At 58.0% G+C, this 26,032-nt stretch overlaps 1 protein-coding gene across 6 annotated transcripts in view; it reads left to right on the plus strand.

Annotated features, from left to right (window-relative positions):
- Window positions 1–26,032, plus strand: part of SCARB1 (scavenger receptor class B member 1) — a 70,943-nt gene that overhangs the window by 24,614 nt on the left and 20,297 nt on the right. For 2 of the 6 annotated variants that reach the window (XM_070515853.1, XM_070515854.1), the window contains exons 1-8: window positions 1,713–1,864; window positions 2,317–2,485; window positions 15,584–15,741; window positions 16,908–17,049; window positions 19,716–19,919; window positions 22,224–22,319; window positions 23,655–23,770; window positions 25,243–25,409. In XM_070515853.1, coding sequence (XP_070371954.1) covers window positions 1,728–1,864; window positions 2,317–2,485; window positions 15,584–15,741; window positions 16,908–17,049; window positions 19,716–19,919; window positions 22,224–22,319; window positions 23,655–23,770; window positions 25,243–25,409 — 1,189 coding nt within the window. In that variant the 5' untranslated portion in view covers window positions 1,713–1,727. Of the gene's footprint in view, window positions 1–1,712; window positions 1,865–2,316; window positions 2,486–15,583; window positions 15,742–16,907; window positions 17,050–19,715; window positions 19,920–22,223; window positions 22,320–23,654; window positions 23,771–25,242; window positions 25,410–26,032 lie in introns of those variants that run through there. The other 4 variants (XM_070515856.1, XM_070515857.1, XM_014862600.3 and 1 more) reach the window with 2 other exon arrangements.

The following is a 26,032-nucleotide window of genomic DNA, read 5'->3' on the forward strand; positions in this document are numbered from 1 at the left end:
GAACTGTCACCCACCCGAGCGCGCCCCCAGGTCCAGCGTGAGCCTCTGAAATGAGGAACCGGCTCCGCTGTTTGGAAATCCCCCGGGCCTCCCCCCGGGGGCCTCTGCCCCTTGCTGTTGGGTCCCTTTTGGGGGGCTGCGGGGGTGTGGCTCCGTGGTCGGTTGGTCCCTGCCCGGCCAGGAAGTTCCTGGGCCCCCTGGGACCCTCAAGGTGCTCTGACCTCTGGCCTCTTCTCTCCCCACCTGTCCCGTGGGAACCTGGTGGCTTTTAGAGGCCTGCTTTGGCGAGACCCCCGATTCTGATGCGCCCCAGGATGGGGCTGGCCCCCGTCCAGGGCCCCTCGGCGCCCCTCGTGTGCCCGGCTGAGGATGCAGCAGCTGAGGTCTTTCTGGGACGTGCCTCAGTTCGCATTCTGATACCGTGTGTCACCATCCAGCCAGGCTGTCCTTTGGTCTCAGGAGTCTGGAGCCGGGGCAGTGGAAGGGGCTTGCTCTGCAGATCCCGGCGGGAGAACGAAGGCCCCCACGGTGCCACTTGAAAGAAGCCACCAGAGTGTGTTCTGCCCTGTGTTTCTTCAAGGGGCTCAGGCTGCAGATCAAGGGGGCTTCACTGCAAGGGGATGGTGGGCGTCCCGTGCAGCGACCTGACCCACCTTGTCTGGCCGGGGCCCTGCCTGCTGGCTGCAGACGGGAGCACTCAGGAGAGCCAGGGGTGCGTGGGGGACAGGCGTCACCCCGCCCCGGTGCTGGGGGTTCCCAGGTGTGGAGGGGGCTGCGGGAGGAAGCCCCACATTCCCTGAGCGGGCGTGGGAGGCAGGACAGTGGCCCCCAAAGATGTCCACTTCCTAATCCTGCGACCTGTGGACGTGCCACCTCACGAGACGAGAGAGATTTTGCAGATGTGGTTAAATGAAGGACCTCGAGATGGGGAGGTTGTCCTGGGTTATGTGTGTGGACGTCTCCAGGGGCCTTGTAAGAGGCAGGCAGGTGAGCGAGGATGAGGAGATGGAAGCGGGGTCGGAGGGTTGAGGGGCTGGGCCAAGGAGGGCAGGCGGCTTCTGGAAGCTGGAAAAGCTGGCGAAGGGCTTCTCCCCTGGGGCTGACGCCTCGATTTTACCTCCATCTTGTCGTGAGACCCCTTTTCGACCTCTGACCTCCAAAGCTCCCAGATACCAACTCTGTGCTATTTTCAGCCAGTGAGCTTTTGGTAATTTGTGTGCAGTCAATAGGAAAGTCAAACAGTGAGTTTTGTTCCATTAAAGCTACGGAAGTAAAATTCTACCAGAGTCTGGTTTTGGTTTAAGTAAAATACTTCAGCTTGAAACACTCTTGTATGTTTGAATAGACCTGCTTTTGAAAATGTCAGTGTTGTTTCAGCGGCTCTGATGTTTGCAAAAGCTCTGGGCGCACGTTTTCCTTTGGCCTCTGGCTCTCGTGGGACCGGGTCCCACGCGGATCTGAGCCCGCAGGAGCCGCCGGGATGGGTCCTGTTGGCTGTGAGTGAGTTTGTGTTTTAGAGCAGTTTTAGATTCACAGACACGTTGGGCCGTTACGGGGTGTTCGCGACCCTGCACCCCGCTTCCCTGTTCACATCTGTGGTGCTTGCGGCATGTTGCTTACGGGGGACGAACCAGAGCTGACACGTTAGCGTGAGCCAGTCCCACACTGTCCCGCCTCCTTCGTTGTGACTTCATATCCGTTTTCTGTCCCGGCCCGTCCAGGACACCATGTCGCGGGCAGTCCTGCCTCCGGAGGCTCCTCGCTGTGGCGGTTTCTCAGACTTTCCTTGGTTTGGTGACTGGACAGCTTTGAGGGGCCCTGACCGGGTTTCGCAGGTGCCCCTCTGTTGGGGCTGCTCCGACAGGTTTCTCACGGCGAGCCTGGGGCTCTGGGTTTGGGGGGAGGGCACAGAGGCAAAGGGCCGGCTCGTCCCCTTGTGTCAGCATGCCGTCACCGTCGAGGTCGTCCTGTTTCTAGTCCCTTTTCACAGATGAGGAAACCGAGGCACAGAAGTTGTGTGGGGCCCCTGCCTAGGAGGAGGGGGAGGGCCGGAACTGAGGGGGCAGGGGGTCGGGGCCGTGGGGTCAGGGTCCCTCTGCTGGTGTTGGGGCTCCTGGGCCCCCAGCCGTGACCCCGCAGGTCTCTCGGGGGCAGGTGGAGAGAAGTCAGGTTGATGGGGCCTGGCAGCCTTGTTGGGCCCTTGGGGGCCAAGGTGCCCCCAGCATGTGCCCAACACCTTAAGAGCACCCACCGCCGTAGTAAACAGTTTTTCTCTCATTTTTTCTTTTTAAAACCCGAAATGTAACCCCCATATAGGGAAGCGCCCAGGCTCAGGTTCGAGGTCGCCGAGTATCTGTGTAGGCGTGCACGCTGGCCGCAGCCACCTGGATCGTCGGGGGACTCCCCTGCCCTCTCGGCACCCCCCTGTGGCCCACTGCCCCTCTGTCCCAAGGATTGGTCAGCCCGTTCCAGGACAGTGACCTCAGTGGGTGCACTGGCAGGTTCTCCCGTATGTCGAGCTGCTTCTGTCAACGTCGTGCTCGTCGGCTCCTCTGTGTCACTGTGGGTGTCCTCGTGCATCCCTTTCTTGGTGGGTGGTGGCTGGTTGTAGGACTGTGCCACCGTTTGTCATCCACGCACTGTTTGTGGCCCTTTGTGTTGTTCCCAGTTTGGGCTGTTATGAGGCGAGCTGCCTGAGCGGTCGTGGACCATCTCCGTGTGGTGTATGTTTCATTTCTCTGGGGTGCACGCTGGCAGTGGGATTGCTGCCTTGCAGGGTAAATGTATGTTCAGCTTTAGCCAAGGATGCCAAAGTGTTTTCCATCATGATTATCCCAAATTATCCTTCTACCACCAGTGTGTGAGCGTTCTGGTTGCTCCGCATCCTTGCCAATATTTGTTATTGTCAGTCTTTTTCGTGTCAGCCATTCTGGTGTATGGTGTAGGAGCTCATTGTGGGTTTAGTGGACATTTCTCTGATGACTGGGCTGGGCAGCATGGGTGGGGTGGCTCCATGAAGTCACAGGGGTCTAGTCTCCTATCTTCCTGCTCCACCATCCTTGGTGCGTGGCTTCCATTTTCAAGGCTGCCTCGTGATCCAAAGTGGCTGCTCTGACTCCATTCATCATGACTGTAGTCCAGGCAGCAGGAAGGGGGGCTTGTCAACAGAGACAGAGGAATTTCTGATGGTGGTAATGGCAGGAAGACACACAGGGTGATGGACGGAATGCGACGGAGGAGTGCTGCTTTAGAAAGGAGGCTCTTTTTGTCCATTTTGTTCACTGCTCTAATCCCCAGACCTAGACCAGAGCCTGACGTGTAGTGGGGACTCAGTGAGTATTGTTGAGGGAATGAAGGCTGTTCAGGGAATGTCTCACAAAGAAGGTGGCTTTAGGCTTGAGAAGTGAGGCATCGGGTCGGGGGGCAGGGAGAGTGCCCCTGGAGGAGTGAGCAGTAAAAGGCTCTGTGGCAGAAACTTGCCTGGTGGGTGCAGGAACAGCAAGGCCAGCAAGGCTGGAACAGAGTGAGTGAGGCCGACAGTAAAGGGGGTGTGATGGAAGTGCCTCCAGGAAGCCAGATCACTCAGGACCTCGTAGGTCACTGTCAGGAGTTTGGACTTTATTCCGAGATAGGTAGGGAGCCATGGGAGGTGTTTGAGCAGGGGATGACATGATCCAACTTATCTTCTAAAAGGGTAACTGATTCTGTGGGGTGAATAGACCAGGGGCAGAAGTCGGAAAACCAGCCAAGAGGCTACTGCATTGGTCCAGTCGAGCGATGGTGGGGCCGGGGGGGGGGGGGCGGTGTGGACAGAAGCGGGTGGATTTCAGGGGAGGTTTGGAGAGAGAGCAGCCACAACCTTGATGTGGGATGGGGTGCTGGGCGGGAGGGGAACGGAGGAGTCAAGGATGACTCAGCTTTGTCGCTGAAGCTGCTCACCCGTCGTCTTAGCAACGGGCCGGCGTTTCCTATAAAAAGCTCCTCTTTTGTACTTAGTACCTTTCAAGTCAAAAGCAGCTGGGACATTAGCGGAGGGCATGGTGTTCCTGAGGCCAGAGCGGCCCGTGCTGCCGGCCGACCGTGTCCAGGGCCCCTGGGGCTGGGGGCGCCTCTGGAGCCCTTGGGTTCGGGGGCCGAGCGGGCGGGGTCTGGGCCTGTCCCAGAACTGGGTCTCGTGGGCGAGCGGCCTCCTGGCTCGTGCGGTCAGAGCTGTGTCCCCAGAGCCTGTTTCTTGCTGTCACTGGGGAGGGACTAGGTTTTGCAGTTCCGTGGCCCGTCAGGTTCACGGTTAGGGGTGAAGCCCCGTGCGCTGCAGCCCGGTGGGGACGGCCTGGCGGAGAAGCGTGGACACACAGGCCCGCATGTGGGCGCCGGCCCCGCGCCCGGGCTCCCCCCGCTCCTGTGCCCTGGGAGACGGCCGGCCTTGCAGCCTCAGTGTCCACCTGTGACATGGGCTTCGAGAGTTTGAGGGGTGAAGCAGGCGGAAGTGCGTTGTTACCTGAGCGGTGCCGTGTGGTTGACATGATGCTGCTGTTGCCTCTTCACCCCTGCCCTCTCAGGGCCAGGCGCCCCGTCTGGTTCATCTTTGCGTCTTTAAATTCCTCGCACAGCATCTAGCACAGGGTGGGTGGTTGTGCGCAGAATGGACCAGGTCCTGATTAGATCCGGGCAGGCTCGTTTTAGGTAGTTCCTGAAGGCTTCCTGGAGGAGGTGGCCCCCAGGGAGTGGGCTTTTGGGTTTGGAGGTCAGGGGCATCCTGGGAGCAGGGGAGAGCGCCGTGAGAGGCCTTGAGCTGATCTGCCACCCCAGGGTGGACTCGTGTGGGAGAACATGAGGCGTTTGCTTGGGAGAATTGAGGTGAGGCCTTGAATGCCGAGTGCAGGGGTGGTCGAGAGCCATAATTGTAGTGATAGTTACAGCTCCTTCATAGTAAGCACCTACTGTGTGCAGTCCTGTGCCCCATCTCCTGAGTCTCATCCATGGCCCTGCCAAGTAGGGGCTGTTATACTCCCATTTTACAGATGGGGGAACTGAGGCACAGAGAGGGAAGCCTCTCGCCTGAGGCCACACAGCTAGGAAGCCATGGAGGTGGGGCCCAGTCCGCTCTGTGCTCACCGGCGCTGCCTGTAGAAATCCAGCGTGAGCCACCAGTGCGAGCCGCTCGGGCCATCTGAAATTTTCCGGCAGCCACAGCACAAAGAGGAATAAGGAACAGGTGCCGTTGGTGTTAGCGGTCGCTCTTACTTCGCCCAAAACACCCACGGTGTCGTGGCCTCAGCATGTGATCAATATGAAACACGTCAACGAGCAGACTTATGTCCTTGTGCTTCTTTTTCTGAAGTCCCTGCAGTCGGCCTGGGGGTGACACCCGGGCCGGCTCCGTGGGGACTCTCGACGTTTCAGTTACTGTGGGGCCCCCCGGGGCGGCGGCTGCTGTGTCATTGCAGAGCCGGGCCTGGGCCTGGGGGCTCCAGCCGCTGCCCCCTCCCATGGAAGGGAGGTTTCTGGGCCCCAGGGGTGTCCCGCTTTGGGGGTCTCCCCCTGGCTTCTCTCACAGAGGCAGGGACACGTGAGTGTCGATCGAGTGAGAAATAGAGACTTTACTGCTGGACGCCGTATTCGTCTGGAAGAGCCGACGGAGGAGACTTTAATCAATGTTCTTCTCCGTGTGGCAGTCACTCCTAGGGACGGTCTCCACTCCTCCAGTCTCGGCTCGAATGTCACCTCCCCAGAGAGCCCTTTCTGGGCTGCCCCGTCTGACATGACCTGTCACTGTCACTGTCCACCTGGCTCTCCTCTCTCTCACGCGCCCCAGGGCTTCAAGTTTTCTCCAGTGTGGGTTTATCTGATGCCCCTGGGCCTCCTTGCCCAGGGCTGTCTCCTCCCCAGGGCAGGGACTTGCGGTCTGTCCTCTGCTGTGACCCCACGCCCGGGATGCTGCGGGCTCTCGGCACGTGCCCAGTAAGGGCTCGGGATGCAGTGGGGGCTTGGGGTGCCCCGTGCATCTTCTGCGATGGTCTGGGAGCCCCGAGGCCGTTCTGTTCTCCCTGCCCGGCCGGGAGCCTGGGCAGCATCGAGGGCCCCGGGAGGGGGAGTGGGGAGGGGAGTTCCCACCCGCGCGGCCAGATGCCTCTCCATTCTCTTTGGCGTCGGGGAGGGAGAAGGAGCCCTGGGCGCCTGGGCTGGATGCCAACCTGGCCAGTTGTGGGTTTGGGTGACACCCCGGTAGCCTAGCTTTGCCCGGCCTTGGCCCCGGCACTGGACTGAGCAGTGCACCCCAAGAGCTATGTCCCAATGCTCGCCCCTGTCTTCTGTGAACGTGACCTTATTTGGACGCAGGGTCTTTGCAGACGTGATTAAGGCGAGGATCAGATGGGCCCTGAGTCCACAAGAACGTCCTTCTAAGATAAGAGGACGCGCAGAGAGGGGGCGACGTGACCCTGGAGGCAGAGGTTGGGGGGATGCGGTCAAGCCGAGGAATGCCAGCAGCCCCCGGGAGCCGGGAGCCGGAACAGCGAGTCGGGACCCTCCTCCGGGCCTGCACAGGGAGCACGGCCCTGCCGTCAACTGGGTTTCAGACCTCGGGCTCCGGAGCTGGGAGAGGACAGACTTTGTCGGGCAGCCCCAGGAGCCCAGCGTGGACCCTCGATGCCGGGGAGCCGGGCCAGGTGTCAGGGTGGCAGGGGGCGCCTGGACTCCCTGGCCCTGGGGACCCCGGGACCCAGCGAAGATGCTCTCTGGCCTCTGCTCTGTCTGCTGGCGGCTGAGGGGAGGGGGAGGCCCGGGGGGGTCGAGGCTCCTCTCGGCCGCTGCCCGCTCCTCTGCTCTGCAGGCGTGTGCGGACACCTGCCGCTGGCCTCAGTGCCCCGGCAGGACAGCCAAGTGGGGCCTGCCTGTCCCCTGCCTTCCTCGGGCCTCCCTGGGCAGTGCAGGGCTGGCCCCGATCCTTGGGCCTCGGGGTGCCCTCCGCCCTCCCTGGGCCGTGTCTGGCCTCCTCGCCTCCCTGCCTGGACTGGAGATCGGGGCTGGCGGAGGAGGTGCTGCTGAGACCACCGTTGGGCGGGAGGGTGCCCTGAGCCTTGGCATTCGTGTTTCGCTCCGTCCTGAGGCTGCGACTCCCTAAGCCAGAAAATTTTGTTGAAGTTGTAATTTTAAAGATTTACTTAACTGAAGCATAGGCGAATGGCCAAAAGTGAATGTGTATGAAGTTTTCATTTTTGCCGTCACACATCCACCGAGCGGCTGCCCGGCCCAGCTGGGTGCCAGACAGGCCAGGGTCTCCGTGTCGCTAAAGAAACTCACTCCCGAGGACGAGCTGTTGAACACCCCCGCCAAGGAGGAGGCAGACGACCTGTCCCTGGACGCTGCCGCATTGACCGTGTTTGTTCCAGAGCTCACGTCGCTCGTCCCCTCGGGAAGCGTTTGCTGAGTGCCTGCTGGGCACCGAGCCCTGAGGGTGCACGCGCCAAGAGGGCAGATGAGGATACTGTCCTTGTGGGTGTGAGCTGGCGGGGAGGCAGACAAAGGACAATAGATGTGATAAATCCGTTGTAATGTTTGCTGGAAGGTGACAAGGACCATGGAAAAATCAGAGCAGGATAAGGGAGTTCAGGAATTTGGGAGTGGGTAGGGTGGGTCTTCCTGAGCAGGGGGCACAGGAGCAAAGATTAGAAGGGTGAGAGATTTGACCACGTGGCTACCTCGGGAAGAACACTGAAGACAGAGAGAACAGCCCGTGCAAAGGCCCTGGGGCAGGAGTGTGCCTGCCCATGCCAAGGACAGCAAGGAGGCCAGCATGGCTGGGCTGAGTGAGTGATAGAGAAAACGACGGGATGTGGGACCTGGAGAGGCCACAGGGGCGAGACCAGATGGAGGGACTCGCAGGCCAATATTGAGAAGGCAGCTTTTGTATTAATTTTATTTTCAAAAAATAAAATGTTAGACATTATTTTATTTGTTTGGAAATTCACGTAAAGAGGCCAATATGGACTGTATCTTTCTGCAGCTTACCTTTTTCCACTCAAGATTCTGCTTTCAGACGTACCCAGGTCGATCTGGCCCGTTCACATCTGCCTGCTGTGGTGTGTGGGAAGCCCAGTTTATCTGTGGCTGAGGACCTGCTGGTCTGTCTGTTCTTTTTCGAGACTTGACAGTTCTGTGGCCCTGTTACACGCACTTGGAATATCTCTAGGGCAGAGTTTCCAATCTGTGGGGTGTGACCCGGTGGTGGTGGCGAGATGATCGGGGTGAGTGGGGACCAGCATTTTAAAGCAGGATGGAAGAGAATAGGGCCTCAGAGCAGGAGCTGGTCTAGTTGGGGCTTAGATGATGGCTGCAGGGGGGTGTTCTTCACGAGGCTTCTGTTCCAGTCGCTCCAGGTGTGCCGGTGGCGGTCCCAGGGGGCCAGCAACCCCGAAAGCCGGTGCTGTGTGCCCTGTGCCGAGCAGGGCACCATGGAGCCATCGGCCGAGCTCCTGTTCTCCCCGCTTCCCGGGGGCTCCTCTCAGCCACCAACGGCATCTCCGTTTCCCACATCTTTGCCCACACTTGGTTTTCTTAGGTAACTTAATCCGTGTGTCTGTCTTTTGGGAAATATGTCATTTTAATTTGCAGTTCATCTTTTTAAAAACACTGTGGTAAGATTTGCTTAACCTAAACCTCAGCATTTAAACCATTTAGAAGTGTACAATTGAGTGACGTTTTGTACATTCACAATGTTGTGCAGTCATCACCGCTATCTGGTTCCAGAACATCTTCGTCACCCCAGGAGGAGACCCTGGACCCGTTGAGCAGTCAGTCACTCCCCAGCTCCCCCGGGAACCCCCGGGCTGCTTTCTGTGTCTGTGGATTTGCTGATTCTGGACATTTCCCGTCCGTGGAATCACACGGTGTGTGGCCTTTTGTGTCTGGCTCCCTTCACTCCGCGTAATGTCGCCAGGGTCCGTCCGGCTTGTCGCAGGCGTCCATGCTTTGCTCCTTTTGTGGCCGAATCATAGTCGGTTGTGTGGACGGACCCCATTTTATTTGCCTCTGTTGGTGGACGTGTGCGATGGCTCCTATGTGTAGTGCAGCTATGCAGCACTAGTGAACATTCTGGAACGCATTTTTCTTTGGAGACCTGTTTTCAGTTCTTTCGGGTTGATCCTGGGAGTGGAATCCTGGGTCATACGGTAACTCTGCGTTTGAGAGTTACCAGGCCATTCCCCGCGGCAGCCGCCCGGTTTGCCGTCCCCCCAGCAGCGGACGAGGATCCAGTGTCCCCCCATCTTTCCAGCACTTATTTTCTATTTCTGGTCGCACCATCCGCGTACCATCTCGTGCTCATTCTGATTGGCGGTCGCGTGCTCGTTGGCCGTTTGTGCGCCTTTTTTGAAGAAACGTCTGTTCGAGTCTTGGGGCCCATTTGCAGTTAATCTTTGATTTGTAAAACTTTCCGTTCTGGTTCCAGCATCTTTTTGCTGAAGGGTAGCTGCACCTGAGAAGGCGCCTTTCCCGTCAGGAGGGCGCTGAGTTCGCACAGAGTGCACCCGGCCCCGGGCCACTGCCTTCTCCTCAGGGCACAGAAGCTCCGCAGCCCCCAGGAAACCGCCTTGTGCCCCCCCACCCCTGCCCCGGCACCCTGCCCTGATCGCTGTCTCCACATTCGTCTTGCCTGTTCCGGAATTCACGGAAATGAGCCTCAGTTTGTTCTCTGGTCCCTGCCTTCTTCCGCTCAAAGTGATTGCATCATATTTTAGAGGTGGCAATGATACCTATTTGCTTTCTTTCTAACCCAGAATATTCCGGAGGTTGTTCCATAGGAGTAAACAGAGCGTGTCATGGGTGTTTTACTGTTTTTTCAAATCACCCCTACTGAGCTGTGTTTACTGACGATACAGCACACACGTCTTAAGTGTAATCTGGTGAGTCCCTGGCAGCTTTCTTTAGAACGGAGGCATCGGATGTCCGTCGACAGGTGAATGGATGAACCGAGCAGGCGCATTTATACAAGAGTCTGTCGCCAGCGAGAAAGGGACGCAGTTCAGAAGCATTTACTTGAGACCAAGAAACCAGACGCAAAGCGGAACATGCTGGATGGAGCCCGAGGGGCACTGAGGCGCTGGGAATGTTCTGGACCATCAGTTTATGTCTAACGTGGTGACTGAGACACAATAACGTTCATCGATGTTTCCGACTGTTGTACTGAGATATCACTCACATGCGTAATCTTTCTCCTCCAATTGTTGAAATTGTGGTCCAATACACATAACATAAAACCACCGCAGCCGTTTCTGAGCGTACCGTTCAGGAGCATCGAGCATGCTCACCCTGTTGTGCACCCATCACCGCCATGCATCTCCGGAGCTCTTCTCATCGTAAACCTGAGACTGTCCCCTGGAACATTGACTCCCCGTCCCCCAGCCACCCCTGGCCCCCACCATCCTACTTTCTGTCTCCTTGAATATGACCCCCCTGGGGCTCTCGCGTGAGTCATTCACGCGGGATCGGTCCTTCGTGACTGGCTCCTTTCATTCAGCATCCTGTCCTCCAGGTTTGCCAGGTGGTAGCCTGTGTCAGGATTCTCTTCCTGTCTGAGGCCCAGTCACGTGCCATCGAACATGTGGACACTGTGTCCATCGTTCACCCACAGATGAACGCTCGAGTTGCTCCCCCCTCGGGCTGCCGTGCACACGGTGTGCTCACAGGCGTCCTTTTTAGCAGGTGTAGCGGAAACGTCCCCTTGCTTGATTTCATTTGTCATATGGGTGAGGTGTATGCATTTAATAAAACTCAACAAACTCCACTTAAAAAGGATGAAGGTTATGGGTGATCCTTGAAAACATGCTCAGTGAAAGAAACCGTATGTGGCCTTTTGTATCTGCTTGTTTTTAAGAAATAGAGATTGTGGGTACGTTTGCAGACTCATACTGTATGAGTCTCTTTCTCTGAGAAAAGGCAAATCCGTGGAGACAGAAAGTAGATCTGTGGTTGCGAGGCAGGGGGAGGGGAGCGGCTGCTCATGGATACGGGGTCTTGTTCTGGGAGATGGAATGTTCTGGAACTCGATGATGGTGATGGCTGCACAACTCTGTGAATGCACTAAAAACCCCTGAGCTGCACTCTCCCGACCGGGCCTTGTGTGCTGCGTGAGTCCTGCCTCAACTGTCAGAAATGTCGGCCTGATACTTCTGAGGTTCATCCAGACATTCATCCTTTTTAGTGGATAGTTGATGAGTTTTATCACATGTCAACACCTCGCCTGTTTGGCCACTGAAATCAAGATACGGGACGTGTAACCCCCAGGTTGTCTCTCGATGCCTTTCTGTGGTCAGTCCCTGCTCCGCCCCCAGCCCCTGGAGCCCACTCATCTCGTTTCTGTCTCTCTGGTTTCCCCTTTTCTCAGGGTCCCATAAATGCAGTCACAGCGCGGGCGGCTTTTTGCGTCTGGCCCTTTAAACGTGTCACGCGCTGTTGTGCTTTGTTGGGAGTCGGTTCCTTCCCGTTTCGAGTGCTGTTCCAGGGGCTGAGACACGCAGTTCGCTGGCCGGTCGATGGCCATTCAGGTGGTTTTAAAAACCTATTTGTTTTCGAGGGACGTTTAGGTCCATCCTGCTCCTAAAGGCTCCCCGGCCTTTGCACGGCTGGGTCCTCTGCCAGGAGTGCCCTCCCCACCTTCTTTTCCCGGCAAAGCCCAACTCATTTCTTCAGTCCCCAGCTCACACGTCGCCTCTTCCGGGCAGCCTTCCTGACTGTCCAGGAATGGGCTCGCACGGTCTCTTTGGGAAGAGGGAGTGGTGTCCAACAAGGGATGGCCTTGGTCCTCTCTCTCCATCTCTGTCTTCCGACCGTGATCTTTGACCCCGGGAGAGGGTGGGGATAGAATCAGTTATGTTGGGCAAAAGGCCGTGAGCTTGGCCACCACTCTTATCTAATCAGCTGCCGGGTCAGATGCCTCTGGTCTGGTGTGGCCGAAAGAATGCTCTCCTGCTGGGTCTGAGCAGAGCAAAGTCCGTCCCCGACCTGAGGTCGGTCATTCCTGCCGGGTGACTGTGCGGCCGACGCCTGGACTCCTGGGTCCTGCCAGGCCCTGTTCGAGGCGCTTTCCCTCTGCAAGCTCCTTTAATCCCCCCACCAGCCCTGCGCGGTGGGCGCTGTCACCACGCCCATGCTATGAATGAGGAAACTGAGATGCAGAGGGGACCAGGGCCGTGACCCTATACCAGCCCAGGGCCCCAAAGCCCCTGTTGTTGGAGACAGACAGACTCGTGGCTTTATCTGGTGACCCATTGATCTGGCCCTGATTTATCCCCAAGCCGGGGGGAGCAGACCAGTGGATGAGGGGAGCAGGAGGGGATCCTGTGATTCTGGAGGCTTCTGCGGGCCCAGCTGCCTTTGCCAAGAAATAGGGCCGGGGAAGGAGGCAGGAACCGGAAACCGTTATTTTAAGAAAATCATTTTGTTGAGGTACGATTGGCATAAAGACAGCTGGACACGTTTGATGTTTACGACTTGATGAGTTTGGAGACGAGCGTGGCCTCCTGACACCGTCAGTGCAGCCTGCGAAGCATGTCCACCGCCTCCGACTTCTCTCCCACCTCACCTCTTCGTTCATGATCGCTTCTGTCGTCATTTTTTCAGTTGTGCACGATGAACAGGCCCCAGAGTCTGCCTTCAACTGTGCCGGCCCGTGTGCACAGGTTTACTCTGCACCGCACACCACAGTGTCTGTAGTTGACGCTGTGTCGCAGACTCAGAAGTTCCCTGAGACGGTGGGTCTTACGAGCGTGTTTCACCACACGCGCCGAGGAGGACAATGGGACTGAGGTCGCGTCTCCTCCTGCTGGCGTGTGCTGGCGGAGGCCGGGTCGGCGGGGACCCCCCAGCCATGAGTCCTGTGAGCATCTCTCCTGTGGGTGAGGGGATGGCGGAGAGGGCACGGCGGCCCTGACCCTGTCGCTCCTCCCTGTGGGTCTGTTAGAATCTGAGGATTTGCATCCTGGATGAGCCCCCCAGCAGCCTCCAGGCTGAGGTCTGAATCCCGCTTGCTCCGCCTGTGCCGAGGGGGCCGGGGGACTCGCCTCAGGTGTCAGACCCGCTGTGGGGCCTGGGGAGAGGCACACAACCTCGCCGGGCCTCAGTTTCCCCATCTGTAACACAAGAGGTCACCCCCTCTGGAGCTGGTGCCAGTGCAGGGCAGCAGCAGCCTGGCAGAGGGGCGGCCCGTGGGCCAGCCGTGGCCTGGGATGCACGATTTGGCTGCTGGGTGTGTTTGATCTTGAAAAATCAGTTGTTGATACTGAAACAATCAGGAGATTCCATAGAAAGATCTGGATTTCTGAGAGCTCGTGAAACATGGGAGGATGTGGAAGAAGTGAGCCCTGGGGACCCCAGAGAGGACCCCGGAGAGGACCCCGGAGAGGACCCCGGAGAGGACCCCGGAGAGGAGTGGCAGCTGCCGCCTCTGCGTGGGGGTGGCCCGTCAGTCCACCACGCCCCCCTCCCCAGCGCCCCCGAATTGCCCAGATGCCCTGGACGTGTGGGGACTGAGCTGGGACGGCCGGCCCCTCCCCACAGCTCTACTCGGGGCCGCCGCTTCCTGTCCTCACCACCTCCCCACCAGCCCCAGGGCCCGGCCGTGCTGCCCTCCATCCAGAGCTGGGGCTGGATACCTGCTCCCTTCCTGCCTGGGACCGGGGAGCGGAGCACTCGGGCCGGCGCCCCAGGGTCCTGTGCCTGTTTCCTCACACAGTGACCTCTCACTGCGCCCCCTCCTTCCCCACCAGGGAGCACTGAAGAGGAGCTCCTTGCTGGAGGGCAGGGCGGGCTGGGGGCCGGGGAATTCAGCCCTCATCGTGACTGCATTACCAGTGACAGAGGAACCCAAAAACCTAAGGCTAAGAGTGGCTGCTTCCGAGGGTCGTGGCCTGGAGGCGATAATTCAGCGAAGGACCGAGAGTAGCACCGAGTGCACAGGCACGCCTGCAAGATGCTCGCTTTTTATCGCTTGGCTCCATCGTGTTTATTAGTCACTTTATTTGCACGTGTTGGAGGCCGAGGTCATAAAATGATCCTTGTGGCTCCCGCAACCCGTGGGAAGATGTGTTCATGAGTAAACACTTGTCACCCCTGAAGGCGAGTCTCAGACTTTAGAGTAGATCTCCCAGTTTCTAATTCTCGGCAGTGAATTCTGCTTTTCTTCATTTAAATGCGTGTCGGTCAAATGGGACACGGCTGAGGCTGCAGAGCCGCCGGCCCCGTTGTGCGGACCGGAAGACTGAGGTTCGGCCGGGATCGACTGGCCCAGGGGGCCTGGGGTCTGGCCGCCTCCGGAGTCTGTAGGTCGGGGAGGTGGGGCCGGCCTCACCAGCCAGCTGCAGCCTCCTGCCTCCTCCGGAGCCTCTGCCCGTTGGTTCTGGCTGCCTGGGGACAGTGGGTGGCTGTCCTTGTCCTGAAGGTCTTGGTCAGAGGGAGAGGGAGGGTGACGCACGGGCCCTGGCCGCCTAGCTCGGCGTCACCGGCGTCCATCCGGTGGTCTGTCACTCAGCCAGACCCGGGAGGGAACATGAGCCGTGTGGGGGCCAGTGGTGTCGGCAGGCCAGTCTGGGGGCGATTGGGTGGCAGTGGGGGGACCTCCTGTGACACGGGGCAGGGAAATGCGGAGCTGAGGTGTGAAGCAGGGATTAGAGCCCAGTGTATTTGACAGACAGACTCGCCCAGTGGGCTTTGGGCCTGTTTTCTTCGGCCTTTTGAGAAAATCAAGTTTTTGCCAAGCTTTATACATCAGGACATTTCATGTAAATTTCTGTATTTCTGGCTTTTCATGGAGAACTGCTCTTGTCCTCATCTCCTTCTGCTCTCCCCCTCGCAGGCTCTGCTCCAGCCACAGTGGCCTCCCTGATGTCCCTCAACTCTCTGTCTCAGCACCTCCCTGCCTCAGGGCCTTTGCACTGGCTGTTGCTTCTATGTGGAATTGCTCCCCACTGAATCCATGTGGTCCCCTCACTTCTCAGTGCCTTTAGTTTCTGTTTTAGTTTGGGTTTTGTTTTTGCTTCCGTCTCGCCTACCTGACGACTCTGTACAATTGCAACCCTTTTCCCCATCCCGCTTTGTTCCCGCTATGCTCTGCCACCCAGCAGGCATTGTACACTCATTGTGTAATGCCTACCCTCCCCCTGCTGGGATGAAACCCCAGAGTTCTGCATTTGGGTCTGACTTGTTCCCTCTCCAATCACCAGCTCTTAGAAGAGGGCCCGGCAGGTAGTCAGTGCTCAACAAATGTTTGTTGAGTGAGTAAGTGATCATTTGGCCACACAGAGCCTACATTCCTGCAGGCTGCCCTGTGCTGTGGCTGAGTGACAGCCACCTCCTGGTCCCCTGATCAGGCTACTGTTATTAAAACACGTTAAAAAATAGCAGCATGGATAGATTACCTATTAATCTTAGTTGTGTAAACCCCCGGCCAAGGAGCCCCTGCCCCGCTGTGCCTGTGGGATCCAGCTGTGCAGGCCGGCTCTGGGCAGCTATTCTGGAGCCAAGTGGTGAGACGGGTGGGCGTGGGCCCAGGTCGCCCCCTTCATGGGCGTGTTTGTCTCGTCCCCTGCAGAATGTGCGCATCGACCCCAGTAGCCTGTCCTTCGACATGTGGAAGCAGATCCCGGTGCCCTTCTACCTGTCCGTCTACTTCTTCCACGTCCTCAACCCCAACGAGGTCCTCCAGGGCGGGAAGCCGCAGGTGCAGGAGCGCGGGCCCTATGTGTACAGGTGAGGACGGGGGCCTGGGCCCGGACCCCCAGGTGAGTGGCCCTGGCAGGGTCAAGGTCTTAGAGCAGACTGGCGTGGGGCTGCCATGCTGAGCCCCAGAGATTGCTCCAGAAGCAGGCCAGGAGTGGGGGCCGGTCATGGTGCTGGAGAAGTTCTTTCCGGAGCAGTGAGCAGGGGTGACGTGGATCAGGGAGCAGGGTGTGTGCGTGTGACAGACGCACACACACACACACACACACACACACACACACACGCGAGCAGGGGCCTGCTCCCCAGACCTGAGACCTTGTAGAGTCTGACAGCTCTGTCCTGGTCATTCATTCATTCAGCACATTGATTGAGCACCTGCTGTGTCCCAACCTCACTTTATGACAGCACCCCCCCCCCCCAAGTTTTCACTCCCCTTGTACAGGTGCAGGAATTGGGGCCCAGAGAGGGAACTGACTTGCCCATCACGTGGTGCGGGGACCCCGGGCCTGGCTGCCTGCCCCGCCCGAGCCGTTGGCCTCTGCACACCCTCTGAGGGGTGACCAGCCCCGCCCTGGCTTTCCGGGGGGCGACACGGGCAGAGAATGTTCCAGCTGTTTGAGATGCACAACTGGGATCCTGGCGGCCTGGGATGAAACTCAACAAATGAGGCCGAGGTGTGGGAGTCAGGTGCCCGAGTCGGGGTCGGCTGCGTGCATTCACTCGTGCACTCACTCATTCACTCAGCGAATGTTTGTAGGGCACCGACTGGGTGTCCACAGCTGTTGGAGGCACAGGGGACCCAGAAGAGGACGAAATGGACAGAGAGAGCACTGAGGTGCTTGCAGCTGGGTTGAGGGAGTCGGATGAAGATGAATAAGTGGAATCTTACGTTAGCATCGCGGGGGGCGGGGGTGCGGAAGGCGTTGGCACTTGGGGTTTGAGGTGACCAGGGTGGACCTCTCCGAGGAGGTGACGTGTGAGCAGGCCTGATGGAGGGCCTGGCGGGGTGGGGAGGTGTGTCGGGATTTGGGGACCTCCCGGGGTGGCTGGTGAGCTTTACGGAGGCCTTGGCGCCGGGTCCTGCAGTGGACGACGGACCCGGGAGGCGGCCATGGCGCTGTCGGGGTGCAGGTGGCCGGGCTCTGGGGGCCCCACGGCCCGGCTGGAGCCCGCTGAGCCCCGGCCCTTGCCTGCAGGGAGTTCAGGCACAAGAGCAACATCACCTTCAACGACAACGACACAGTGTCCTTCCTGGAGTACCGCAGCTTCCAGTTCCAGCCCCACAAGTCCCGCGGCCTGGAGAGCGACTACATAGTCATCCCCAACATCCTGGTCATGGTGAGGCTGCCCCGCTGCCCCCTCCTCCCCGGCCCGAGGGCGCCCGTCTCTCCTGCCCGGGCTGTCCCTTGGCGCGGACGGCCTGGGGCTCATGGGCCGGACTCTCAGCCTGCAGGACCGCCCGGCGCCCCCCCCCCCGTCTCTGCTTGGGGGTCCTGGCAACGTCACTGTCTCTCCCTTTTCGGTGGACAAATCTGACCCCTCCGGGAGGAGGTCCTCGCGGGGGCGGAGTGGGCGCCCCCAGGCCTGTTGCCCGCCGCACCGCGAGGGGGGTGAGCAGGGCCTCCATCCCATTCGGGTGGCAACAGCTGGAGTCACAGACAGCTCATCACGTGGGACGGGGGCCCCAAGACCACCCGGGGCCTCTGATAGCGGGACGGCTCCAGGGACCCAGCACGAGGTCCTGCTCTGGGACGTGGGTCATCGCAGAGGAAGGCGCCGCACATGGTCAGGGAGGGGCAGGCACGGGGGTAGGCAGGCGCGGGCTCCCAGAGCCCCCCGGGACTCACAGGGGACACACTTGATCCCCCAGCAATGGCTGTGACAACATGTGCGAAGTGTCATCCACCGGGGAAGCCCGGGGGAGCCTCTGTGCCCAGGCTGTTTACGGGGGTCACAGCGGCCCCTCTGTGTCGCCCCGCCTCCTTTCCAATGTGAAATCTGACATCAGATTTCATTTGTAGGAATTTGTCCTCTGGGTAGAAAAACACATGCTGGCAAAGATGTTTGTGCTCAAGGATACTCATTGCAGCAATGTTGCCAGAAAAATTCTAGAAGCGACCTAAATATTCACCATGTGGAGTTACATTGTGATATTCTGCTGTAGCCAGGCAACGGAATAGCACACAGCCCGTGAAAGGAGGCGGGGCTGCAGGAGTGGCATGGAGCCGTCCCTTAGGTCTGTCTAAGGGGGGAAAGCAAGATGCAGGACACATGTGTTGATCATGCCACGCGTACTGTTTATCAAGGAGAAACACTTGCATGCACAGTCCCACTCACGCATGCGTGCTGTTGGTGCCTAGACCAGGGTGGGCAAACTTTCCCTGGAGAGGCCCAGCTAGTCAATAGTGTAGGGTTTGAAGGCCGCACGGTCTCATGGCGGCTGCTGGGCTCTGCTGTTGGAGCGCACAAGCAGCCAGCGACAATGACATGTGCGAGTGGGCGTGGCTGTGTTCCAACCACACTTTATTTTATGGATGCCGAAATGTGAATTTCATGTAATTTTCATGTTTTTTGCAGTATCCTTCTTTTCTTTTTCAATCATTGGAAAATGTGAAAAACATTCTTAGGGGGCTGGCCCGGCGGCATAGTGGTTAAGTTCGCACGTTCCGCTTCAGCAACCCAGGGTTCGCAGGTTCACATCCTGGGCTCCGACATGGCACCGCTCATCAGGCCACACTATGGTGGCATCCCACATACACAATAGAGGAAGATTGGCAACAGATGTTGGCTCAGGGACAGTCTTCCTCACAAAAAGAAAAAAAAGCCCCAAACCCCCATTCTTAGCTCCCAGACTGCACGGAAGCGGGTGGCGGGCTGCGCTGGCCGGCGGCGTGTTTTGTTGGCCTCCGCTGTCAACTGCTTAGGAAGTGCCGGCTGCGTCCGCTTTTCTAGCTTTCTTGGCTGGAGACTGGCTTTTTGTTTTTTTTTTTAAATATTGGCCTGAGCTAACAACTGTTGCCAATCTTTTTTTTTTTTCTCCCCAAAGCCCCCCCGGTACATAGTTGTATATTTTAGTTGTGGGTCCTTCTAGTTGTGCTATGTGGGACGCCGCCTCAGCGTGGCCTGATGAGCAGTGCCATGTCTGCACCCAGGATCCGAACCGGCAAAACCCTGGGCTGTGGAAGCAGAGCGCATGAACTTAACCACTCGGCCACGGGGCCGTCCCCATGGAGACTGGGTTTTGGATGAGGTGCCTTTAAAAACTAAACCAAGGGCCAAGACAGAATCTCCAGAGGGAAGCAGAACTTAGAAAATAAATTCATGTGCATTCCAAGCACCCAGATATTGGGTAGAACAGGGTTGGGCTCTGGGTGTTTGGGAAGAAGAAGATAAGGACGTGGAATAGAGTCTTCGTTAAGACTCCAGGTTACAAGGTGACAGTAAAAGGTGCTCCAAACTGGCCTAAGTGAAAAGGGGATTTATGGGCTCATATTATTGAAAGGCTAAGGATGTTTCAGGTGTGGCTTGATCCAGGCTTCAAATAGGGTTGCCTGGGTCTCTGTCGGTTCCAAGCTCTGGCAAACCCACTCCTCGGGGTGGCTATAGCCTTGCACGCCCCCAGGTTCAAGGCCACCAGCGGCGGGACCTCCCTTCTATACCCTGCAGCCTGGGCAGAATGTCTCCCTGTGGCTTGTTGGCTCTGAGTAGGTCACATGCACATTCCCAAACCAATCTCTGTAGCCGGAAGGAGGAAGGTTCTGACCGGCTGGGCCGGAGCTGCGTGCCCCCCTCTGGGGCTGGGGGTGGGGTTGACTTAGCCTGAAGCCAAGAGCACGTGTGGTCTGTCACTGAAGGCTCAGGGAATGGTCTGGATGCTCCCTCAGGGGCCCTCCTCGGCCCGAACTTCCCTGGGTGGACGCTGCCTTGAGGCCCGACCTGGAGTCCGGTGGGGATGGACGGCCCAGGCGGTCTAGCCCTGACCCGAGCTTCACCTCGCTCTGCAGAGTGCAGCGATGATGATGGAGGACAGGCCCATGAGCCTGAAGCTGATGATGACCTTGGCGTTCACCACCCTCGGCGAGCGCGCCTTCATGAACCGCACCGTCGGCGAGATCATGTGGGGCTACGAGGACCCCCTCATGAACCTCATCAATAAGTACTTCCCAAATATGTTTCCCTTCAAGGGCAAGTTCGGGTTATTTGCAGAGGTAAGTGTGGCCAAGTGAGGAGTTCAAGGCCTGTCTTCTTGTCCACTGACGCAGCCTGGAAGCTGGTTACCAGCTCGCTTTGGGAGCTGGCTGGGGGTCTGGGGCTGTGGGTTGTGAATGGCAGAAAACCCAACTCAAACTGGCTTAAGCAAAATAGAGAATTTGTTGGCTCATCAAACTGAAAACTCTAGGGCTGGATTCAGGTGCAGCTTGATCCAGGCTCAAATGAACTGACTGCGGCTGAGTTAGACAATTGGAAGCTATTGCTGGAAGAAGGGCAAATGGCTGCTGGGGAGGCAGATCACAGATATCGACTATAGCGTTGCTCTAAGCCACCTGCTTTTTCTTAATCTTGAACCCTGGTAACCTGGTAGGGTCAATGATTGGGCTCCTCAGCCGTGATCTCATGTAGAATCTGACCTCTGACCTCTGACCCCTGATCCTGGTGCTCTCAACCACGGGTTTCAATAAGCCCTCTGGTGCTTCAGCCTCAGCCTCTTTGGGCTCTGCTGGTCTGGCATAGAGTGTTAGGGGACAGGGATCATGATTCTGTTCCTGGCATGTGATACATTCTTGGCCGGAATGACAGGTTCTGGGCGTGGGGCTAGCTGGCCAGTTTGAGGTAAGTGACATGATTCTGTAAAAGTATCTTGTAAACTTGTAAACAAATGCAAGTTATTACAGAGTCACTAGTGTGCCTATAATCTATGTTTGACCTTGTATAGTGGAAACCCCAAAATAACAGTGCAGCCATGACTGTTCAGTGTTGATGTGGTGGCTTCATACTCTTTATGGATCTAGAATCCTACTGCTGTGCTCCACTATCTTTAGGGCGTGGTTTCCATACTCAAGATTACCATGTGGTCCAAGATAGCTGCTAGAGCACCGGCTATCACATCCACATTCCAGACAGCACAGCAGGAAGGAAGAAGTGGTGGGGATGGAGGGGCAGGCAGGGGAGTTGAGGACTGTCCCAGCTGTCTCCCTCTTGAGGAGGGAGAAAAACAATTTCCACTTACTTTCCACTGGCCAGAACTTAGTCATGTGGTCACAGCTAGCCGCAAGGGAGGCTGGGAGATGTAGCTGTCCCGCTGGGTGTGTTGTGCTCTGAGTAGGGTTTGGGTTTGGTTGTGAAGGAGAAAGGGGAGAATGGACTTTGGGTAGTAACCAGCAGTCTCTGGTACACTGTCTCTTATGATTATTATTTAAGTATCCTTTTGGGCGAGGGTTTGTTAATAATAACAACAATAACAGTAAAAATAAAGACTAGCATTTGGAACTCTCGCTGTGTTCCCGGCACTGTGCTCAGCAGTTTTGACACAGTAGCTGTTTTCGTAAGCCCAGCGCCTCTTTGTAGTGGCTCCTGTCTTCTCCCCTCGTGACGGCCCGGGTGTGGGCCCCTGGAGCTCGGGGATGGACAGGGCACATAAGGACATGACGAGCGCAAGGCCTTGCAGGGCGTTGATCGGGGCCCTGCTCTGGCGCAGTCATCCATGCAGGCGTCCGGCCAGTGGACGACCCTCCCCGGGGCCCGCCGTGGGCTGCTCCTCACAGTGTAGACACTGCCTCCTCTGGGCAGCCCTGCTCCTGGGTTCCGCAGCAGTCACTCGTTTCTCGCACACTTTGCATGTCTTCACTCTGAATTGGAAACCTGCTTCTAGGAGACACGCTCAGAGCCCCAGGGCCTGGGGCTTACCATCTAGAAGACACTTGACAAACGCTGGGTCGGGTATCCCTCAGGCCAGGCCAGGCTGTGCTGCACAGCAAGCAGCCTCAGAATCGCAGTGGCTTAAACAGCAGAGGTGTATTTCTTACTTGGACTCTGTGTCCAGTGTGGGTGACCAGGGGGCCCTCTGCCCTTTGTGGTCACTCGGGGACCCAGCCGAGGCGGGCTGCAGCCGGCCCCACATCACGGTCCCCACAGCGGTGGTGGAAAGCACGCTGCACTGTGCACGCCGCGTCCGCTGCCGTCTCCCTGGCTCACGAGGTCTCAGGGCTTTGTGTTAAGTGTGTGTGGGGTCCTTCTGGTCGCCCGGGGGAGAACCAGACTCTCCTCGAGTCGGAAGGGAAGGTGCGACCCTCCCCAGGGGGGATGCTGTGATCAGGGCCGTGCCCTCCTAGAAAGCCCCCAGTCCCCTTCCTCCTGAGCCCCGGGCGTTGGGGACGCCATGCGAGCAAGATCACCAGGCCCCCGACCTCCGGGCCAGAGGGTCAGTGTGACTAAGCGGGTGGGCTCGAGGGCTGGTGCCCGGTCCTTTGTCCCCATCCTGAGGCTTAAAGATGCTGTCTTCTGCCGTGTCCCAGCTCAACAACTCCAATTCCGGGCTCTTCACCGTGTTCACGGGGGTCAAAGACTTCAGCAGGATCCACCTCGTGGACAAGTGGAACGGACTGAGCAAGGTGAGGGCAGAGCCGTGGCCCCCCCGCCTCAGGCCGGAGCCAGGCCACCTGCCTCCTCTGAGAACCCACGGGCGGGGGTGGGCAGTGTGCGCGAGGACACTCGGAGCTGGCACCTTCACCTGTGGCCAGGGCTCAGCCAGCTCCAGCCCAGATGGCTGGCTGGGGGATGGAAACTATTTACTGAGCTCCTGCTGTATGCTAGGGACTGGGTTCTTTCTTTCCTTTGCTTCTTAATTCACAAAAACGTTTTAAAAATATTACACTGATAATATAACCAGCCATTGCATTAAACGATGTTATTGAGTGAGAAAAACTTACACTAGAAACACAGGAAAACATTCACATTAAAAAAATAAAACAGGGACAGAAGTAAAGCGCACTTTATGTCCTCACGCGGAACCGCAGAGGACCCCACAGCTGCCGGTGTCGGGTGTGTTCTGCCCGTGTGTTCTGCCCACTGCGCGCCTGTTGTGCACAGAGAAAGACAGCGCGGTGGTTTTTTCCTTTGAACGGAATGAAATCATCCTGTGTGCCTGGTTTTGCAACTGGCTTCTTTCCCCTCGGTGGCCTTTTCTCAACACGCGTGCAATGATCGTGCCATGTGCTGCTCACGCCTCCCGGTGCTCGCCGCGTTGCCCCTGAGAGCCGAGTGCTGGGGCCGGGTCACGCCCGGCAGAGCCGCGAGGCGGGGTTACCAGGCGCAGCTGGAGGAGCCGTTCGTAATGGATGCCGTCGAGATTCTCTTCAGCTTGAGTTTTCAATATGATGATATACACGTGCACGTAATTTAAAACAGCCCGCTGGGAGAGAAGGGGAGAAGGGAGGGTCTGGTTCCTTTCTGTCCGGGTCGCACGCCCCAGAGGCAACTACCATTTTGAGTCTCCTGGGGGCCGCCGTTAGAATTTTTATGTATTTTTCTCTCTCTGCCACCCCCTGACTCTGTCTGTTTTTAGGACGTGTCTGGTGGCTTCCTCCCTGGGAGGTGAGGCTGGCCCTGTCCCACCTCCCACCTCACGGGCTCCCTGTGCCCCTTGGAGACGTGGGTGATGGGCCCATTTTACAGACGAAGTCGCTGAGCCCCTGGCACGGTCGCACGTGCAAAGATCCGCGGTTGGGGGGCAGGAGCTGCAGGCGACGCTCTCCACATGCCTGCCCCTCCCACCGTGCCGGCCGGCTCGCCGAGGGGCCTGGTCTCCGTCCGGGGACAGTGCTGGCCTCGGCGTCTCCCCGGGGCCCTCGGTCTGCGGAGTGGCAGCCCAGCACGTGTGGGCGCCGGGAGGGCTCTGAGGAGGCTGTCCGTCCGTCCCCAATGCCATGTCCTCTTCCTCCCCACAGGTGAGCTTCTGGCACTCAGATCAATGCAACATGATCAACGGGACCGCCGGGCAGATGTGGGCGCCGTTCATGAGCCCCGAGTCCTCACTGGAGTTCTACAGCCCCGAGGCCTGCCGGTGAGCACGCCCTGACAGGCTGCTGGCCAGCCGCTGCAAAGGCGTCCCACCGTGTCCCCGCCAGCCCGGGGCGCCATCCCCAGTGCTCTCTGGTTGCACCACAAAGAGCCAAACCCCAACCGCTCTGCCGAGGCCCCGGGCGTGGTGCTGGGGTGGAGGGTGCAGAAAGAGCAGGAAACAGGGCCAGCCTGGCTCCCGGGGCGCCCGCCTGGCTGCCCGTGTGTCCCTCTGGATGCTGGGACCTCAGACCGCCCGTCGTGTCCTCGGCCCCGTGCAGGCCACTCGGGGAAAATCCTCTCCTTGGCCACCCACCAGTGTGAACTTGGACTCATCTGCCTTTCTCGCCAAGCTTCACGGAGCCCCAGCTGTGCGGGGCGCTGGGGACACGGAGGGGACAGGACCGGCTGAGCGCCTGCGCCCCGGAGCTCATGTTCTGGTGGGGACGCTGCGCCCCGGGAGTGTCATAGCGGGAACGGCTTCTGCTCTGCATGTGTTAGTGTTTTACCGTTAGAAATTTCAGCCTGGAGGAACGTGCAAGTGGCCCCCGTCTCCCCTTCACCCGGTTTCACCATTTGTATCTCTCTGTGTCTATTTTCCTTGGACCGTCTGAGAGCGAGTTGGACACTTTAACACTTCAAGTGGGCGTTTTCTAAAAACAAAAGCGCTTTCTTATGTAACCAAATTACTGTCATCCAAATGAGGAAATTTAGCATCTCCATAACACTGTTGTCTAGGCCGGTGACATCCAATAAAAATATAATGCAAGTTCTGTTCGCAGTTTTAGATTTTCCGGTGGCTGCGTTAAAGTAATGAGAAATCGGTGAAATTAATTTTAAGGATATGTTTTATTTGACCTGTATATCCGAAACGTTAGCATCTCCGTGGGTAAACGATGTGAGATACTGGGGAAGAGGTGTTTCACAGTTTTCCGTTATTAGGTCCTAGGAATCTGGAATGTCTTGTCCACCTACAGCGAATCCCCACTTGGACTTGTCCCGTTTCGGGGGCTCTCGTGGACAGTCCCAGTCAAATTTAGAAAGGCCTTTGAGAAATGTGAATAGGGCGTGGGGTGTGGTCTCCTGCCGGAAGAAGGGACAGCGGAACCACAGCCCGAGCGAGGAACTGAGGTCTGATGTGTGAGGGAGGGACATTCCAGGCAGAGGGGGCAGCACGTACAAAGGCCCAGGGGCAGGGGGAGCATGTCTGAGGAGCAGCAGGGAGGCCCTCGGGGGCCATAACAAAGTAGGCAGGGGCTAGACCCCAAAGAGGCTGGCAGGCCCTGATGAGGATGTTGGATCTTGTTATCGCCAAGACCGGAAGCGATTACAGTTTTAAGTGGGCCCGTGATATATTCTGAGCTTGTTCGAAACTCCGGCTGCGCGTGGAGAAGTGGCTCCTTGGGGCTGCTGTCAGCAGGACCTGTCCCAGCCGCTATGTCCTGGGTCTCATCATCCCACCGTCTGTCCCTGCAGGTCCATGAAGCTGGTTTACAAGGAGGCGGCGCTGTTCGAGGGCATCCCCACCTATCGCTTTGTGGCCCCCAGCACCTTATTTGCCAACGGGTCCGTCTACCCGCCCAACGAGGGCTTCTGCCCGTGCCGGGAGTCGGGAATTCAGAACGTCAGCACCTGCAGGTTCAGTACGTGCCATCCTCGGCGGGCGGGTGGGCGGGCACGGCGAGGAGCTTATCTGCCGCCATCTGTCTGCCTAATCTCTGGCCTCTGTACTCTTGATAATCCCATTAGGCCGGAGATAATGAGGACAGCGGAAAGATAATCTGAAAAAAAAATGCTGTGTGTGTGAGTTGCTGTCGTAATAAATTCCTCCAACATTAGTGACTCAGGACAGCACGAATTTATCATCTTGAATGGTTCTGTGGTTCAGAAGTCCGACACGGGTCTCCCCAGGGGTCAGCCTGCTGCGTTCCTTCTGGAGGTTCGAGGGGACAGTCTGCTTCCTGCCTTTTCCAGCTTCCAGAGGCCACCAGAATTCCTTGCCTGGTGCGCCCTTCCTCCATCTTCAACGCCAGCAACATCACCTCTCTCTCCTCCGCCCCGCTCCTGGGTCGCGTCTTCCTCTGACTCTCTCCCGCTTCCGTCTTCTGGTTTTAAGGACCCCGGAGACTGCATCGGGCGCCTGGGTCATCCAGGCCTCGTTCCCTATCCTGAGGCCAGCTGACGAGCAGCCTCGGTTCCACCTGCAGCCTTCGCGCCCCTTTGCCGTGTGGCCTGACGTGTTGTCAGGCTCCAGCGATTAGGACGC

This window comes from Equus asinus, chromosome 8, assembly GCF_041296235.1.
Source record: "Equus asinus isolate D_3611 breed Donkey chromosome 8, EquAss-T2T_v2, whole genome shotgun sequence".
NCBI lineage: Eukaryota > Metazoa > Chordata > Mammalia > Perissodactyla > Equidae > Equus > Equus asinus.